Below are 18,341 nucleotides of genomic sequence, written 5' to 3' on the forward strand. Positions count from 1 at the left end.
AGGTGCCTGGGGTGACATACTATTTGGTATTTAATTGTTCTCTTTCAAAAACATCACTGCCTGATTTTCCCTTCTTGTTTTGCATTTGGCCTCTGTTGACTGACAGCAGTCTCCCATCAGCCATTACTCCAAAGACCACCGGAGATGCTGAAGAGCAGAACTCTAGTGGAGTAAAAGGGGAGCCAGTGAGAAGCCCGGAAGGAAAGCAGAGCCCTGGGGGTTCTCCATGGATGTCTGCTCCAGTCTGACCCTGGCCAGAGGAGCACCTGGCTCCGTGGTAGCTGCAGATGAGCTTTGTGTGCTGGGAAAGGGCGAGGTGTTGTGAAAAAGTGAACCTCGTTTGGGGGGATCCAAGTTCTCCTGTTGCTGCTGAGATGAACAGTAGATGTAAGTCATCTCACAGATCGCTGCAGAATGCCCAGGCTTCATTTTTATGTTTTCTAAGCACAGTGTCAAGATCACTTTCTTCAGGGAGTTGGGCAGATCTTCAAGACTAAGGTCAGGAGACTTCACTGCAGTGAGACTGAGAAACCAATTATGCCATGTCCCAGGCAAGTGTTCGGCTCATCTCCTGGCACTTGCTGTCTCGGCTCTCGCAAACGCTGCCAGGCTGCCTCTGTGTCACTTGCCAGGGAGTGTCACTGTGTGGGCATACCCACCCTCTGCCTCTGAGCTGTTGGTGTGCAGAGGCTGCCTCACCCTAAGGTTTCAGCTTCCTCCTGCACTGTCTGGATGCCAAGACCCAGGGCAGAGGGTGGAATGGAGAGGTGGAGCAGTCTGTGTAAACATACACCACAGATGACCCAGACAAACACTTTAATTTTTTTTTTAGAGGCATAATTTAGTTTTCTTACCTAAAGCGCTTTTTCACTCTATCTCTGGCAATCAAGGGTTACAGAAACTCAGCACCAAAGGATGGAAGGGAGCACTTTCCCCCTTCATTCCCCAGCCCTGCCCTCCCCTGCAGCCTAACGTGCCCTCCGAATGGTCACAGAACAAGGCTCACAGCCGCACATCCATCCTCACACACATGTGCATGAAAAGAAAGAAAACCAAACCCACTAAAGCCCATGCGAAAAAGATTTAAGAGCATCTTCCTCCCTGTCCGGCTCTGAGACCAAACTCTGTGGCTGGAGAGGCTGTGACTTCTGCTCTTCCCAACAGGGGCTCACCCAACCTTCGTTACCAAATCCCACTAAGAAGGATGTACAGAGGCCGCCAGTTCCCCAAGGTTCCCTTTGGATGGCGACACATCCCCGAGTCAGTCACTGTGCCTCTGCTTGCTGTCGATGTTGCCGTAGGCAGAGCCCTTGTCGATCTCTGTCACACCAATCATCCATCGAACTCCCACGGAAGCTGCAGGAACAGGAAGGGAAGAGGGTCGGGAGGAGCCTGAGCAGGCTCCAGGGCGACCTGCCCAGCAAGCCTGGGACGGCGCTGGCTGCAAATCACAAGCAGCAGTGGGGCCAGTGAATTTGTGCGCCATTTCCTAATGCCAGCTTTACAGTCATCCTGGAGCACGGACATCTGTGTGATACTAACAGGAACAGAGCAGGGCTGCTCTGTTGGGGGGTTTTCATCATTGGACACTGGAGGTGAGCAGAATCTGCCAAGCCCCATACACAGCTGATCACGTCACGGGCTTACAGAATTCCTCTGCTTCCCACGCCCATCCCCCAGGCAGAGGATTCTTTTGCGAATACAGGGCAGTAACTTACAGGACACTTTCAGCTTTATAAAAAACATGCCAGGAACCTGGTAAATGCGAGCGCCCAAGTGCCTATTTAGTGGCCAGCAAATTCCAAAATTGTTTTTGGTGCAAGCATTGGAGCAGTGGACGACTTCCGCCCTTGTTGAGGGTTCTCTCTGACAGCCAGATTTGGCCTACAGCCGAGAAAGTGCAGGAGCCCAGCTGAACCACTAGGAAACAGGGAAACGGCAGCTAGCGCTCAGAAGTTGCAGTCGAAGCTCCTGCCTCAGGAGAGGGCAGACTCGTGTGTTCCTTGGGTGCAAGGACCATGTCCTGATCACCTTGATGTGCCCAGCACCAAACACAGGTCCTGGCAAAGAGTCCGTTTACAACATGTGTTTAAGAACGGACAGATGAGCAAGTGAATGAGATCTCTCAAATGATCATGAGTGTGTTTACAAAGCATTAGCATTGTGGTCTGTACAGTGTTACTCAGACCCAGATGGAGCAGACTGGGATGGGGAGTCCGGCCAGCCAGTACCCAGGCACTTACAAACGGGGAGACTTCTGCTTGGGGCCGACTCTAAAGAGGCTTGGAGATGAGCCCCTGGCCCAATATTAGAACTTCATCAAGTGTGCCATTAGCAGTGGCAATGATGATATTATAGAGAATAGAGAAGTGAGAAAAACCTGGACTCTTGCTCAATGGCCTTGCAAGAGGAAGAAGACACAAACACAACACAACTTAGGGCAAAAAAGCAAACTCCCCTGATAGAGTCACAGGCCTCTTTTTTGGCGCTCATTACATACTTGGGCTAGGCCCTGTGCCCAGCTTCTCTCATCTTTAAGGAACTGCAGCTTTCTCTGGAGGGCACTGAAGGGTCTTTGGCTCCCTGCTACTGAGGCAGAAAGGCCGGGTTTGTCCCAATCCTGTGGGGGCCCTGGCAACTGTGGCTCCCCTAGGACCCTTGGCCAACCTTGTCAGCAGCACTGGGGTGTCCCCGGGCCTATCTCTGGGGAATGGGATGTTTTCTTCTCCGTCTTCTTCTTTCTGAACTTTTTTTTTAAACAGGAGTTGGGTGTTGCTTTAATATTCTAATTTTTAACATTTAAATGTATTTTTTAATTTTAAAAAAAGATTATAGTAGGGTCAATTTTTGGAACAAGAGTCAGTTTGCTTGTTGCAGCCATAAAGTCTAGAATTGGTTGGCTTGATCCAAAAGAATGGGATAGGTTTGTATTGTGACTTGTTTAGGTGGTCATGATTTTTTAGGTGAAAAAGCGAGTTAAAGAAACTCCCAATTATATGAATTTATGTATGCGTATGTGTTTGAGATTGGAGCTGATGCATCAAACTGTCAAAAATGGGTCTTTCTGGGGAGTAGGCTCAAAGGGGAGGATTTTGTCCTGAGACACTTTCAGTTTTTTGCACTTTTATATTATTGGGGGTCTTTTACAGTGAGCATATAGCATCTTTATTTCATGGAAATAACAGATCTGTCCACTTGAAACAAGCACACGGATCTCTGAATCCTTGGGCTACATGCCATTCTCCTCAGTCTCGGAAAAGCAGGGTAGACCCTGGCCAGGCTATCCAGCCCCGGGGAGACAATGGGTACTCTCACGGGGACACTCCCCCAGTCTCTCAGAGCCTTGGGAGAGGCCAGGCTATCCAGCCCCGGGGAGACAATGGGTACTCTCACGGGGACACTCCCCCAGTCTCTCAGCCTCAGGGAGCACAGGTCCCCTGTGCGCAGGGCAGGAAACAGGTACCGTGCCACGGCTGCCCCACCTCAGAAACAAGTGGCAGTGTGCACAGAGCCTTGGTGCGAAGAGGGAACAGCAACTGTTTAAACACACTGGTCAAATAAAGCCAGTGGATCAGTGAAAAGATGCAGGTACGGGCATCTCCACTCGATGTCAGGCCACCTGGTGAGCAGGGAGGAGCACGCCAGCCTCCCCACGGGGGCACCCAGCTGCTTTCAAGGAGAAGCCACCTGTTCATGCCCATAGATGCCATGTGTGGCTTTCTCAGGAGAAGAGGCAATGATGATCCTGAGCAGAGCGGTCCGCATCTACCACCAGCTGACAGGGCAGGAGGCCCTGAACCTCCTTCCAGGTGGGCTTCTGGGGGTCTCTGAACACTTGTCCTGAAAGCGGTTTTCCCTGTAAACTGTCAGGCAGCGTCTTCTCCCCATAAGGTGCCTCGGCCCATATGGAACAGCCCGTCCTGTGCCTCCTGCCCCCACTTACCCACGAAGAAGACGAGGACGAAGCTGGCCAGCGTCAGGGAGGAGCCGCTGCTCACCATGCTGACCAGGAACTGGAAGAAGGGGTATAGCAGCAGCGAGGCCCAGAACAGCCAGTTCACCAGGGTCCAGGGCCGCCGCGGGGGCACCAGGGGGGTCTCGGGGAAGGTGCCTGTCCTGTAGTACTCCTCCTGAAAGGCGTCCTGGGGGACAGAGAAGGGGACCTCAGACAGGACACTGGGCCGCAGGCAGGTCCCTGCTGAGGCCCTGCTCCCTAGGGAAGCTCAGAACTGGGGGTCTGTGTCACCTGACGGGAAGGGCTCTGCAGGCCTCTGTGTCTTCTCGGTACTGCCCTCGGTGGCCCCTTCCTACAGGGACATGTGGAGAGGCAGAACAGTGCAGCTCTGTCATGAGGCGGGAGGGAGGAGCTGGCGCTCTGGCCACAGGCTGGCCCAGGCTGGGCCTTCCCTGCCGGTGGCCAGGAGCCTACACCTGAGGACAGGTCCTGCTCCATCACATGGGTGGGGCTGCCTCCTGAACAGGCTGGCAGGAGAAGGAACTGGAATCCTGCACCGATGCTGGCCCTGTAGAACGGGGACAGAAACCTGACCCACGATCAGGGAGGAGCCGGGAAAGCCCACGAGCTCATGCAGGGCACACACCACACTGTCGTTCTGGCCTCTCAACACACAGGTACATGTCGGTCTCACAAGGCTCCCCGGCCACCAGCCACCACCCTATCTGCCACTGTGGAGCTTCCTGGGGGCCGTGCTTCAAGCTGCATGGATGATAGCACTGTGGGGTCTGCAGGAATGTTGCTCCCGGGAGGTGACGGTACCCCAGGTGACATTCTCTCTCAACCCTCCTTCCTTCTCAGGATCAAGTGATTATTGTAAGTGACTACTAAGACAGGTTTAAAGATAAATAGGCCCCCACACCCCCAGACCTGCACCCCACACAGCTGCTCTGACCTTGGCCTCCATGGACACCTTGCACCCACTAGACAATTCTGAATGTCACTTTCTTTCACCATTAATGGTTGATTTCTAGTCCCTTCAGCACACTTCAAATCACAACCCAGGACAGTACTATAAGTTGTAAATGAAAAGTTAGAACCTAAGTAAATGGAGGGGACACACTTGGGTGGGAGGGGGGAGAGGGAGGAGGGAGGGAGGTTTCGGTGATGGGACATAATAATCAACTACATTGTATATTGACAAAATAAAAAAAAATTTTTTAAAAAGTTAGAACCTGCTGAACCCACATGATTGAGAAACGATGATGGTCACTGTGACCTCCCCAGAAAGGTGGTTCTGGGATTATGGGTTCAGCCCCAGGCCAAGTTCATTTGGGAACTGCTACTGTCCCAGGGGAGACTGTGCCCACACCCTCAACCAGCAGGAGGTCGCAAATGCTGACCTGTAAGAAATACTGTGCGTTTTTCATAAACCCAAATTGGTTTAACTGAAAGGATGACTGATTTCAGAGACGATGCCCTTCCTGTTTTAGAGGGTGTTAAAATGTCAGTGGTGGATGGTGGGTTTCTTATTTATGCCCTTGCTTGGACAGAAGAAAATGCCGGCTGCCTACCATTTCCTACCACATTTTGCAGAAACTTTATCCATGAAATTGAACAGTATGAGAACAGCTGCCCTAAAATCCCAAGGTCAAAGTCAACAGAATTGTCTTTCAACACGTGTCATACATCCAAAAAGGTGATGATTAAAGTGGAATCCCACTTTGACAAGGCTGGTGGGCACCTGGATTTTTGGCGTGTAAAGCCCCAGAGCTAGGCTCCTGAAAAAGGGCTGACACAGAATTGATACCATGGCGCAAAAGGTCCCGTTATATCTATTTGACATTCGGCTTGGAGGGACTATGCCCACCTGCACTTCCTGGTCAGCGATAGTCCTGAAGGGGGAAAAGGCCCACCCATAGACAGCCTGACTTCAGAACCGAGCTGTCATTCCAGAGCTGCCCGGCATAAAGGAAGGGCCTGCCCTCCTGCACCTGGCTTTGATCAACGAGCCAGAAGACTGGGGCTTAGTTTCCTCATCAGTAGCACAAGAGCTTTGGCCTACATGGTCATTTCGGTCATCTACCAAGTTGACCGCCATTAAATGCATGTGTAGTTTAGAGGAAGAAGTCAAGGGAAGGAACAGTGTCCTTATTTCAGTTGCACAATGACCACCGTTTTCCTGCTGGGAGACAGGAATGTATGAGCCATCCAGAAAAATCTCCTTTGTTAAGATGGCTTTTGGGGCCACATTTGTTGTAAATTTGTTTGTGTGGCTCTTTACAAAAGGATTCATTTCTTAAGCCTTTTCTTAGCACACTTTTCTTTTTGCTAAAAGCCACATTTTTTATATTGCCTCAACGATTAAACCAGAAAGCAGCACAAGGAAAATACTGCCTCCTGCATGGAACCAGCGGGAACGAATTCATATCGTTTTGTGTTTCTCTGTTGGGGCACAGATGTGTATCAGCACAAAACTTCAATCAGTTGGAGTCTTGTTAAAAAGCTTCAGGCCTCAGACCACCTGTGTCAGAAGCAGCTTCCTAGAAGTCCACATTGCAAGGTTCCACCTACTGAGTCACAATCACTGAGGAGGGGGCCCAGGAATGTTCACAATTCCATGCACTGGTGACAAGGTAAACTAGTCCATATTTACTATTAGCAATTTGTGGATTTGTAGGAAGAGACCGGACAGCTATGCCCATAATCCATATAGAAGAGAAGACCTAAATGGTCAGCTTTGTGCAGTGACGATTTAAAGGTATCAGAAAAAAGAGTATCAGGATCTTGATTCCAAAAACTGTGCATATTTCTAAGAGCTTCTCTACTTAATCTGATGACAAGTCTTTTGGGCTGAAATTTGGATTTGGAACCAAAATCCTAACACCTGCTCAAGGGTAGGGTTAAAATTTTTATTCAGCTGTAGAGAGGGTCCCAAAAAGTCCTGGGTGATTATCTTCCCTTGAGGAATGGAGAGAAAGAGCAAGTGTCAGCCAGCCTGTATTTGTGGAATTTGAGGAAAAGGAAATCAGAATCCTACAGAATATATTTGATTCCAGGTAATGACTTGTTTGGATTTAAAATGCACGATGAACCAGAAATAAGTGTACTGGCTGGTGAGACCTGGGCATAAAAATGCCTTCCTCACCAGGAGGAAGTGAAACTTTTCTCCTTCCATAAGATCGAGTATTTAGGGCAATAATGATTAGATGTCCCCTTCACTGCGTATGTCTTTGGTGGAGAGAAACCATTGCAAGCTAAGGCCCTGCTGGGAGGAAGGAAAGAGCAAGTAGGGGGCCCTAGGAAATGGGCCATGGGCAGGAATAGGGTGGGGGCACCACAGAAGGTCTGAACCCTGTCAAGGCCATGGTGATCCCCAAACGGCTCCTTCGTGCTTATTCCAGTGATGTTTTGAGATGAGACTGGCAACCAAATTGTTCATCTAGAAGCAGTCAAGACAACATTCATTGCTAAAGAGAACACCCACCCCACAAGAATATTGTGCCTTAGCACCAGAGGCAGGAAAATGGGGTCACGGGCTGTTGGGGACATTACCTCCTTTTTGGTTCACTACAATATAAAATGGTTTCATCTTTTTGTGAAGCCCCAGCCCCATTAAAATATTTTGAGGACTGGCCAGTTATGGATAGAGCACAGTGATGATAACACCAAATTCAAGGGTTCAGATTCCTTTACCGGCCAGCCACCAAAATAAATTATTTTTTTGCTGTGTTCTTTTCCCTATTGCCGAGTAGAGCATCAGCTCCAGGATCATTAGTCACTGGTGCTCTGAGATCACATCCAGTGGAACAGGGCTAGCCACCACTCTCCAGCCCATGTGAAGTGGACGGCTGTCGCCTCAATGCACTGACCTTCTCCTGGTAGAGTTTGTGGAGCCAGGCTGAACACTTGTCCTCATCTTCTGGGATGTCTTCCAGTGGAATCCGCCTGCAAAGGCAGAGAGCAGCTAGCCAGGAGGAAGCCAACCCCAGATGCCCCAATGTACACTTTCAAAATAACAATGCTTGCTATTTTGGGCTTTTATCCAATTTTATCTAATTAATGAGGAGGTTGCTGTGGATTGAGTGTCCCCCAAAGCTTCTTGAAACTTAATCCCCACCGTGACAGTGTTAAGAGGGTGGGAAATCCTATTATGATAATTGAAAGGTGGGGCCTTAAAGAGGTGATTAGATTGTGAGGACTGTGTTCTCTTGAATGAATTGATCCATTCATGGAGTAATGGGTGTGGTTCTGATGGCTTTAAAAGGAGAGTAACTGAGAAGCTTAGCTTCCTCTCTTCCCCAGCCATCTGCCATGTAATACCCTGCATTGCTGTAGAGTCACCACTGCCACCAAGGCCCTCACAAGATGTGTTCCCTGGGCTTTGGATTTCCCAGCCCCTGAAACTATTAGCAATAAATATATATATTTTTTTAATAAATTACCCAGTTTCAGGTATTTCTGTTATAAGCAACAGAAAGGGACTAATACAGACATGAGGAGAGAATTCAGCTGATAGAACAAGGGGAAATTCCACATCCATATTTGGAAAATATAGGCCAAAATGCAATCATGGCCTGTGCAGGAACAACCAAGGGTTCCATGATATGTGGAGACACTGTCAGGAGAGAGGACACCTGCCTCATTCCGTCTTCCCTCCCACTTCACAGAAAGGTGCCTAAAACCTGATATCCGCCTCTGTCACAGAGGGCAGCACTGCCTACGTTTCTACGTGAGACAATGCAAATAGGCAGACTCTCCGTATAGGTGATAACATGCTAGTGATTTCTCCAGCCAGGCAACTACTTACTGGTAATGGCAAAGTACCTCCCATCAAATGATACCTCCGGCCGCTTGGGCAGCATTGAGGCGCTAGTGATTTCTCCAGCCAGGCAACTACTTACTGGTAATGGCAAAGTACCTCCCATCAAATACCTCCGGCCGCTTGGGCAGCATTGAGGCAAACCTTCTATCAGGGTTTTGTCAGATTGAAGGATGTAGATGTTGGGGAACTAAAGTTTCCCCGGGATGGGAGAGAACAGGTTATCTTCCCCAAGTTCTGGGGCTCAGACAGGGGCCCCTGAGTTGCTTTACAGCAGAGCTCAGGGACTCAGAGTGGCTCTGGGGGCTGGTACTAGCCGGGGCTTAGGCCTCATCCGTTTGCAAACAGCCATCCTGAACAAGGGGGAAAGTCCCTTTGCCACGTTCCCTGTTCCTTATGTACTGTATTTCCACTTGTTCTCAGCTTGCTGGCTCTTGTGGTTTCAAGGAATGCTCATTACACCTGATTTTGCCCATGTCCACATCTGTCATGATTTTTCATGGGTTATTTTACTGCCTTTTGTGGCCCAGGAACATCTTGGTAAGAAGATACCTCTTTAGAATGTATCTGTCACACTATAGCCTGTTCAGAGAGTAACCATGGGTTTCATCTGATAACAGATTATAATGAGCCCCAGGAACATCTTGGTAAGAAGATACCTCTTTAGAATGTATCTGTCACACTATAGCCTGTTAAGAGAGTAACCATGGGTTTCATCTGATAACAGATTATAATGAGTCACCACCATTAGAATAATGGCTTCCTTTCAGAGGCCGCCTTGTACAGAGGTACGTTTTTCACATAATTAAAACTTACCCCGTAAACCCCTCTGGAAATAATTCTTTCACCTTTTCTGTCTTTACATATACTTCCACAAATACCCCATTTTTTTTTTTTCTCTTTCTGATCTGCTGTGGTTGGAAACCATCTCTCTAAAGGCTTCATACTATTTCTTTATTTGGGTAGTGGGAATTTAGGCAATTTTATTCTTTTCAATGACATATTTGACATTGCCTTTGATGCTTTGGTACTTTCTATTGTGGTATAAGTATGTACAGGAAAATGCTTCAAGCATTTTTAGCGGGCAGCTACAATAAGAAAAGATGTGTACTGAGTAGCATAAATAATAATCTTCCTCTGAGGCCAGGAGAGTGAACTTGACAGTTTCATGTTTTGGCTGTGTGAGCCCTGATTCCTGCATATGTTTCAAAGAGTTGCAGTTAGCAGATAAATGGCCTTGGGCAGGTAAAATAACCTTACACACTGTTTGGAGTTTCCCCAAATAACTTGAGCCCTGCTGGCCACTAAGTGGAGCTCCTGCCAAGTGTCAAAGTTACTTGGGGGAGAAAAGCTCACTTTACTCCTGGGAGGTCTCCTTATCTCATTTGACTAGTTCTCTAAGAGTGGGCATTTCAGATTTCCCTGGTTAGCCTTCAGGGAAGATGACCTACAGTGTAAGAAACCAATGCCATCCCTGAGCCATGTCACAATGGGTTTTAATGCACCAATCACCGGGTGGTACCACCTGCAGCATCTTTTAAGTCTGTTTCCCACTGATCCTGGTGGCATTCTGGAGGACTGGTGTTAGACCCTGTCTGTAGTCAGTAAACAGGTGAAGAGAACAGTCTAATATCTTCTGGAAGTGTTTTCAATAAAACCATCAATAGCCTGGAATAATAACACAGAAGGGAAATACTGCAAAAATGTTCTCCATGCACTTCTAGACCTCCTTATAAACATGTATCTGTATTTCTACATAGCAGATCGAGTTTCCAAGAAAAGGGGTCAGTAAAATAATCTCATCACACTCAACCTCAATGATTATGTAAAGTATGGTCTTCCCCTTGTCCAGCCTGAGTTCTGTGATAAGAAAGCTGATAATAGAGGATTAAGAAGTAGCTGGGAGGAGAGGAGGCCTCACTAGCTGATTCACAATAGAGGCTGCATCTCTTGAGTTCATAATGTAAATCCAGACTGTAACCAAGTGCAATGCAAAACAGACTGCAGATAAGAAGATGTTAACCAGATATCCCTGGAAGAAGGTCTCTAGGTTATTTGGGATTTATATACTTTGAAATGGGCACTCTTTTTCTGGGAAGGAAACAGCCAACTTACCTAACATACATGTCTGCATGGTATTTCTTTCCGTTTAGGACTCCCAGCAGTGTTGGATTTTCGTTATTTCTGAAATTGAGTGTACAGTCATATACAGCTGAAACTATAAAAAATAAAACAAATACAAAGCAGTATATAGCGTGTGAACCCAATTTTGTTTCGTAGATACACACATTGGAAGACAATAATCAAATCTTAACTGGTTATCTAGGAATGATGCAATTACAGGTTTCTTTTTTGTGCTTTTTCTATATGGTCCAGATGTTCTACATCGAACATGTATCATCTTTTACAATCAGAAAATCCCACTATGACTTAGTAATAGAAAACAGAGTCATTACTGAGGTCAGATCGATTTTAAAGCAGTAGTGCCATGTCAAATCCAGATATACCACGACAGTGATTTGCAACATTCTCATATGCACAGCCGAACAATGCCAATATTTAAATAAATATGGATGGTAGGATAAATTGCTGCAAAGTATACTATGTAAGGATGTGTCTAAGCTACAGCAGCATAACCATTCTATGAGCGTTTTTACCCTAGAAAAATAAGATCACTATAAAAGCAGGATAAGATACTGACTGGAAACTCCTTAAGGAATTAAATTATAGTTAGTTGGAACATGGCTGGGAAACAAGAACTATATGTGATTTTAACGAGTCTACCCAACGGTGAGATTGCCTGTCAGTGTGTTGGAAGTCATGTCAAAGTTCATGGGACCTGGCCTGAACTCAGTAAGTGCTGATCGGATCGAAGGGTGGAGGAATGTGTGCACACACGAGTGAGGGGATGGATACAGAAACTGCTAGTGGAAACAGCCTCTGGGTGTGAGACAGGACTGGACGGTAGAAAGGACAGGCCTCTGGGGTCGGGCTGGGTGGGAATCCCAGCACCACCTTTTCCCAAAGGTGCACAGGACAGGCTATTCACCACCCCCCACTCCTCGAGCCTAGGCCTCCTGGAGAAGGGACTCTTGGGGTCTCCGTCACATGGCTGCCCACATGACAGATGACAGGCACTTACTGCAGGGCCCAGTATATTGTGCTCAATATGTAGTCATTGCACGTGTGTAGAGCTCTCAGTAAGGTGTCAGGCTCTATACAGAGCAGTAAATACGCGCAATGACTTAATAAAGGAGTGGAGAATGCTAAGACGAGCAGAAAGGGATTCGGTCTGGTTGGGAATATGAAGAACCAAGATTCAAAAAACAGTATGAAAGTTGCCATCCATTTTTTCCTACTTGCTGCCCGACCGCCATGTGGGGTCTGCAGGGCCTTTGTCTTTGCCAGTGGGCAGGGGTCCGTCCCGATGGCCTGCAGGCGTGCCTGGGGGCAGGGCCCCGAGTTCAGTGGCTTTCAAACTTCCTCTCCTGAGACCCGCTCTCACACGGGGACTCCCTGCAGGCAGCAGAAGTAGGGTTGCTCTGGCTAAACAAGGACAGGAAGAGCAGCCTAAAACCAGTGATTTGCAAAATTCCCTCATTTTCCAGAGGAAAAGCCCAAGAGAAGTGTCTTGAATGATAGAGCTGGGCCTGACTCTAACTGCAAAGCCCACCAGAATGACCGGGAGCACCTGCCTGCCCCAGCTCGCCATGTATGGGCTGTGTCACTTTGGACAGGCTCCTTAACTTCTCTGAGCCCAAACTTCCTTATCTGTGAACCAAAAGTAAAAAGAAAAAGAAGCCTTCACTGGGTCCTGGAGAGGACATGCTCACAGGCAAAGTGCCTACACTGCTGGCATAAGGAACACAACCTGTACGTGTGCAGCTGTCACTCTTCCTGGGCACGGCGCTGACCTCTCCATGGACCGCAGCACAGAGCCGCCACCTTGTCCGCTGTGGCCTGTAGGCCACATTCAGTCAGGAAGTCTCACTGGTCAAAGCCAGAGGGGATGGATGAGGACGGGGAGAAGCGGAACTGGAAGGGGCGCCCCCACCACGGGGGAAGGTGAGATGGGCAGGGGTCGGCAGGTGGCTCTTAACAATAGCCAGCCTTTCATTAGGTGTTTATTATTTGCCAGACATGATGCTGAGTCTTTTATACATGTTTTCTCACTGAATCCTCCTTGCACCCTAACAGGTTTTACCGATGTGCAGACAGGATCAGAGAGGTAAGGTCACTTGCCCAGGGCCACACAGCTGGTCAGCAGAGGAAAGAGGATTCAATGCCAGGCCTCCCGATCGGAGAGCCCACACTACTGACCCTGCTGGGCAGTGCGGAACATGAGCAGTGTGTGTCTGCGGGGTGGAGGGGGGATGTGCGAGGGGGGGAGGGGGCCTTGCTTACTTGGGATCAGGGATAGAGGCAGGGGTGGCAGGGAGCAGGCGGGTTCTGGCCCTGGGGTTGAATCCAGAGCGAGACAGACGTGCAGGCACCTAGCGCCGCCTGTGACACTAGTCGGCCCTCAGGAGGCAGGGGTGGAGGAGGAGGCTGCTGAGACTCCAGAACCTGCTTCTCTCTCCTCTCCCTAAGGGGGGCAGCTGGTTGCAGGGCCCCGGGAGGACTGAGGGGGGACACTGGGACATGAGTGACTGGGCGAAGTGGCAGGAAGTCAGCGAGGGAAGCGTTTGGGTGAGAAGAAACCAGTCAGTCGGCAGGACCAGGGTCTGGGCGGGACACGAAGGGGACATCCGTATCCTGGATCCGGCTCCCGCTGCCACCAGAAAGGAGCAGGGCTGGTGTCAGGGCCTGGGTCTGCAGGGGCGGGGCAGGGGGCACCGACTCGGGGGGTCTTAAACCCTCGCTGCAGCTCCGGAAATGGATGGGTCGCTTGGGGACTTGTTAAAGGTACAGACTCATCACCCGTGGCTGTGGAGGTCGCTGCAGGAGGCAGGGTGGGGCTGGGGTCACGGAACTCCCCGACAACCAGCCTGTCCACACCCGCACTGTCCCCGCTAAATCCCCGAGGCAGGCCCAGGGAAGAGCTCGGGGCCCCTCGTCCGTCGGCTCCGGAGGCGGAGAGAAGGGAGGCCGGGGAGGCCGTGCGCCCGGACGGCCAGGGCAGCGGGGACTGGGCGGCTGCCGGGGAGAGGAGAGAAGGGTGAGCGGCGGCCGGAGGCAAGGTCTCGCTGCTGTTTTCTTCTTCTGACCTACAGTAACCGAGGGCCGCAAACGCAGAGGGCAGCTGTGACAGACCACAGGGCAGAGTTCCTCAGCTGCAGTCAGCTGAGGCCAGCATGGGCTGGAAATGCCCCAAAGACCCAACTGGGCTCCCCGGCGCCTGCCGGCGTGGGGCAGGTGCACCCAGCTGCGCCCTGCGGGATCCAGCACCTTCCGCACGGCCGCAGTACCGCTGCCGAGCAGCAGAGGGCGGTGTGGGCCAGGACACACCTGGACCAGGCCCAGCCAGGTGCGCACGCGTCGTTTGTTCTCGGTCTGAATCCCCTTGGAGAACCTAATCTAGCAGCAGCTCCGAACTACTAGCCACATGTCCGCTGGGGAGCACTGCCTATCAGAGAGCTGCTGGGCTTATGCTCCTCATGGAGGGGGGACCGCAGGGACACCTGATCTTCCTTACCTACATTTCTCAAACTCCTCACGGTGACACCGAAGCCCTTGGTGCGCGGCAGCAGGTGGTGCTTGAGGCTGGGCAGCCCCTTGGCTTGGGCCACCTGCATGCTGATCTGGTGCTTCTTCTCCGTGAACCGTGTGCCCTCACAGTGGATCAGGAACTGGAAAGCAGAAGGCTGCAGTCACAGGCATCCCTGGGGCCACATGGGGTCACACAGGGTCCTGTGGTCACTTGTGGTCACACAGGGTCCCAAGGTTACATGCAGTACTGGGTCCACGCAGGGTCCTGCGGTCACACACAGTCACACATCATTCCAAGGTTACATGCAGCCCCCCAGTCACATACGGTCCTGTGGTCACACATACACAGGGTCCCAAGGTTAGACGCAGCTCCATGGTCACACAGGGTCCTATGGTCATAGTTACATGGGGTCCCAAGGTTACACACAGCCCCGTGGTCACACCCTCTCCCGTGGCCTCACACAGCCCTGCAGAAGTCATTAGAGTGACGCTGCTCTGGTGCCTACGTACAAGGTACTTCTCAGGGTAATCTCGGAGGTGCAGCAGGCTCGTGGCGACTGTCTTGCGATCTTGCTCCCACTTGCGTGTGCAGAAGACCATCTCCGTGAAGTACCACATCCAGCCAATGATGGGGACGTAAGCCAGCTCCTTCTTGGCCAGGACTTTGGAGCCCTGAAACAGAGGGGGGAGCACAGGGTGTCTGTGAAAGAGAGATGGGAGTCATCTCCCACACCACAGGCCTCAGGGGATGGTTCCAGAACACAGTGAAGTCACAGCCGTGGACCCGGGAGCCCTCCCTACAGTGTCAGCTAGAGGTCAGGTCCTGCTGACTCTGCCATCATGGTGGGCAGGAGGCAAGGAACACCTGCTTTCCAGAGAGGATAGGAGTCTGGGAGGGCACCAGGCTACCAGGGGAGGGGGTTAAGGGTCTTGAAGATGCTCCAATCACCATCCTGAGGGCGTCCAGGTGACCGTCCTCGCTTGCGCTCACTAAGCCCTCCTGCCGTTGTGTAACAGCTGATTTGTGCAACTCTTTACTGTCGTCTCATTCAGCCCTCAGCTTGAGTGGCTGCCGGGGACCTTCCAAAGCTGGCTCAGGGGCAGCAGTTTGGCTGACCAACTGGTGGGACACCCTGGGGACTCTCAGACTTCTCCAGGGTCCCTGGGGGCTGCTTGGTGTGAGCTCCTAGCCAGTTGTGCCCAGGCTATGCCAGTGCTTCAGAGGGCTGCAGGGGGCATGGGAGACAGAGGAACAGCTTTTCCTCAAGTGGATTTGGATTCTGTTTTTATCCACCCTTAATTTTGGATTTGGCCAAGATGCTCCTCGATGAACGGGACGGGTGACCGAGTCAGTGATGTGGACAGTCGGCAGCCTTCTCTGATCTCCTGGGGACGACTGTGTGGTGATGGCCCTAAACTAAGATGCCCGGAGCAAGAAGGGCCGAAGCTTCACGTGGCCCAGCACAGGGACAATAAGCCATGCCCCTGCCCCATCACACAGAGCCAAGAAAGGTTGCTTTAAAAAGCAACAGCTTCTTCCCCCATGCAGGGAAGAAAAAGACCTGTCAAGTTTAGCATCTCCATTTTTTGTTGGGCTTTGTTTTTGCTTTCACACAAACCCAACATGAAAATCTCTGCAAGAGAGCCTAGGCAAACCCTGAAGCCCTGCCCGGTGCACTGGGACCGCATGGGTTAGAAAGCGCTGACCATGTGCCAGGCCCACGGCCGTACACTTTGTATAAACTCTAATTCTAGACCCATAGGAACAGGTACCCCATTTTACAGATAATCAAACTGAGGCTCAGAGACGTGAAGTAACTTGCCCTGAAACACGTGGCTGGTAACAGCAAGTTAACGAATAAGGAGGCCCCGTCCCCGATGCCAAGCGTCGCCTGCCCCACAGCCATCGTCCTCCTCTTCCCTTCACAGACTCTCCATGTTGTTCTGAGGGCAACACACTCAGGGACAGGTGACCCTCTTCTGGGCCTGGGGGATGACCATGAGTGACAAATCCCAGCCCATATCCCCTGGCTGGTCACCAGCCCCAGGGTGGGTGTGTGGCCCAGGGCTGGCCAGTGTGACTCACAGGCCTTTCGAGGGGTGTGCACGTGGTGAGGCTCCTGGGAAGCCTTTGCTCACTGGTGAAAAGAAAGATGGCCAAGAGGCCTGGCCCATCCAACACGTGAGCGTGTCACAGTTTCGACCATCCCATGGCAGCTCTCAGACCACCGGTGCTGCGGCACCCACCCCGGAGGCCTCTGGCTGCAGCCCCGCTGTCTTTCGGGATAACCCAGTATCCTCAGGGCCACTGCCGCTGCAGGTGTGGCGCTTCTGCACTTCGCATCTAGGGCCCGAGCCTGGAGAAGCGCTGCCCCGAGCCTCAGTCCTGCTGCTGTTAAACTCCTTCCCATATTCAGCTCTTCAGCGTGGGGTTACTTGAGAGTCCTAACGGGGTGAACTAATCTCCCCGGCTCCTGGGATGGTCCCGCTTTCTCCTGCTGTGAATGAGAAGGGAATTCCTGCCACTCGACAGCATGAAAGCAAACTGCCCTCCAGACCGCCGCCCTCCCATGGGAGGATGGGTGTGCCCACGTGCATTTCAGGCTGTGGGAGGTCCCCTCTCTCCCTGCTCCTCCTGTCAGCCAGGGACGTCCTCCGTGTTCCCCACCTCCCTTTGTTTCTGTCCTCTCCCTGCTTACAGCCTTTAGATGCAAACAAAACACACCACAGAAAAAATCTTCACCAATGAACTAAACTTATGTTCCTGGTAGGTTAAGATTATTTCTTAAAATTACATAAATACCTGAACTCATTCCAAAAATAATTTGGGGCAATATGAAGGAGTTATAGAAGATGACTTTCTACGGCCATGAGGGGGATCCTAGACTCTGAAACAGCAGTCTGTGACGCCGAATGTCCCGGCTGTCTGGTGGGGAAACGTCCTCAGACGAGCATCTCCTGTTAATGGTTCGAGCCACCGAGACCCAGGTATGTCTCAATGGTTGGCCTTTGATGATCTGCTACTAAAAGGAAATGGCAACTGTGACAGTGACGTGGGTCTCCAGGTGTAGACCCAAAGGTGCTGACCTTAAGAGTCTGAACTTCCATCACTGCTAGATCACTGCAAACCGTGTAAATGCCGCTGCATGGGTTATAATTTGGACTACATATCACACAATATAGAATACCATAGGTAGCAAATTACGGTCCTCAGACCAGATCTGCTCTGCCAGCTGCTCTTGTAAATAAAGTTTTATTGGCACATAGCTGCTCTCGCGCACTCACATAGTCTATGGCTGCTCTCAGGTTGTGATGCAGGAGTTGAACAGTTGTGGTCCACAGAGCCTAAAATATTCACTGTCCAGCTCACTACAGTCAAAGTTTTTCAACCCCTGATTTAGAACTACTAAAATTTTTTTCCATGAAAATTTAATGGCTGGGAAAATGCTTACTGTGTAATGCTAAAATTTTAAAACATCAGGAATCAAAGCTGGGTCTGTAGCATGGTTATAACTATGAAAAAAGTAAAGCAGAGAAAAATGACAGTAGTTGTTGCTGGATGGCCAGATTATAAGTGATTTTTTTTTTTCCTTTTTGTCTTTTTTCGTGTCCGGCAACGGACCACAACCCTCAGTGTCGCACCCGTACCGGACTGGGACCGGCAACGGGATCGCAACCCTCGGTGCTGCACCCGCCCCTCACTCAGCCAGTGAGCGGGAACCGGTCTGTATGTGGGATCCGAACCCTCGGCGGGAGCGCCACCACACTCCCAAGCGGCGCACTGTAGCAGTGTGCCACAGGGCCGGCCCATAAGTGATTTTTATTGTGTTCAATTTTTCTGTTTTTTATTAGAAAAATATCTTATAGTGTCTCTCTAATAATGCCACTCTTAAGAAGCAGTTGACAGCACGTTTC

At 50.6% G+C, this 18,341-nt stretch overlaps 1 protein-coding gene across 2 annotated transcripts in view; it reads right to left on the reverse strand.

Annotated features, from left to right (window-relative positions):
- Positions 1 to 799: 799 nt before the first annotated feature.
- Positions 800 to 18,341, reverse strand: part of AGPAT4 (1-acylglycerol-3-phosphate O-acyltransferase 4) — a 142,567-nt gene continuing 125,025 nt past the window's right edge. For both annotated transcript variants that reach the window (XM_008574603.1, XM_008574602.1), the window contains exons 4-9: positions 14,937 to 15,098; positions 14,413 to 14,566; positions 10,893 to 10,995; positions 7,828 to 7,903; positions 3,944 to 4,142; positions 800 to 1,356 (exon numbers count right to left, since the gene is read on the reverse strand). In XM_008574603.1, coding sequence (XP_008572825.1) covers positions 1,262 to 1,356; positions 3,944 to 4,142; positions 7,828 to 7,903; positions 10,893 to 10,995; positions 14,413 to 14,566; positions 14,937 to 15,098 — 789 coding nt within the window. In that variant the 3' untranslated portion in view covers positions 800 to 1,261. The remainder of the gene's footprint in view (positions 1,357 to 3,943; positions 4,143 to 7,827; positions 7,904 to 10,892; positions 10,996 to 14,412; positions 14,567 to 14,936; positions 15,099 to 18,341) is intronic.

The sequence above is a fragment of the Galeopterus variegatus genome, unplaced genomic scaffold (genome assembly GCF_000696425.1).
Source record: "Galeopterus variegatus unplaced genomic scaffold, G_variegatus-3.0.2 Scaffold1072, whole genome shotgun sequence".
NCBI lineage: Eukaryota > Metazoa > Chordata > Mammalia > Dermoptera > Cynocephalidae > Galeopterus > Galeopterus variegatus.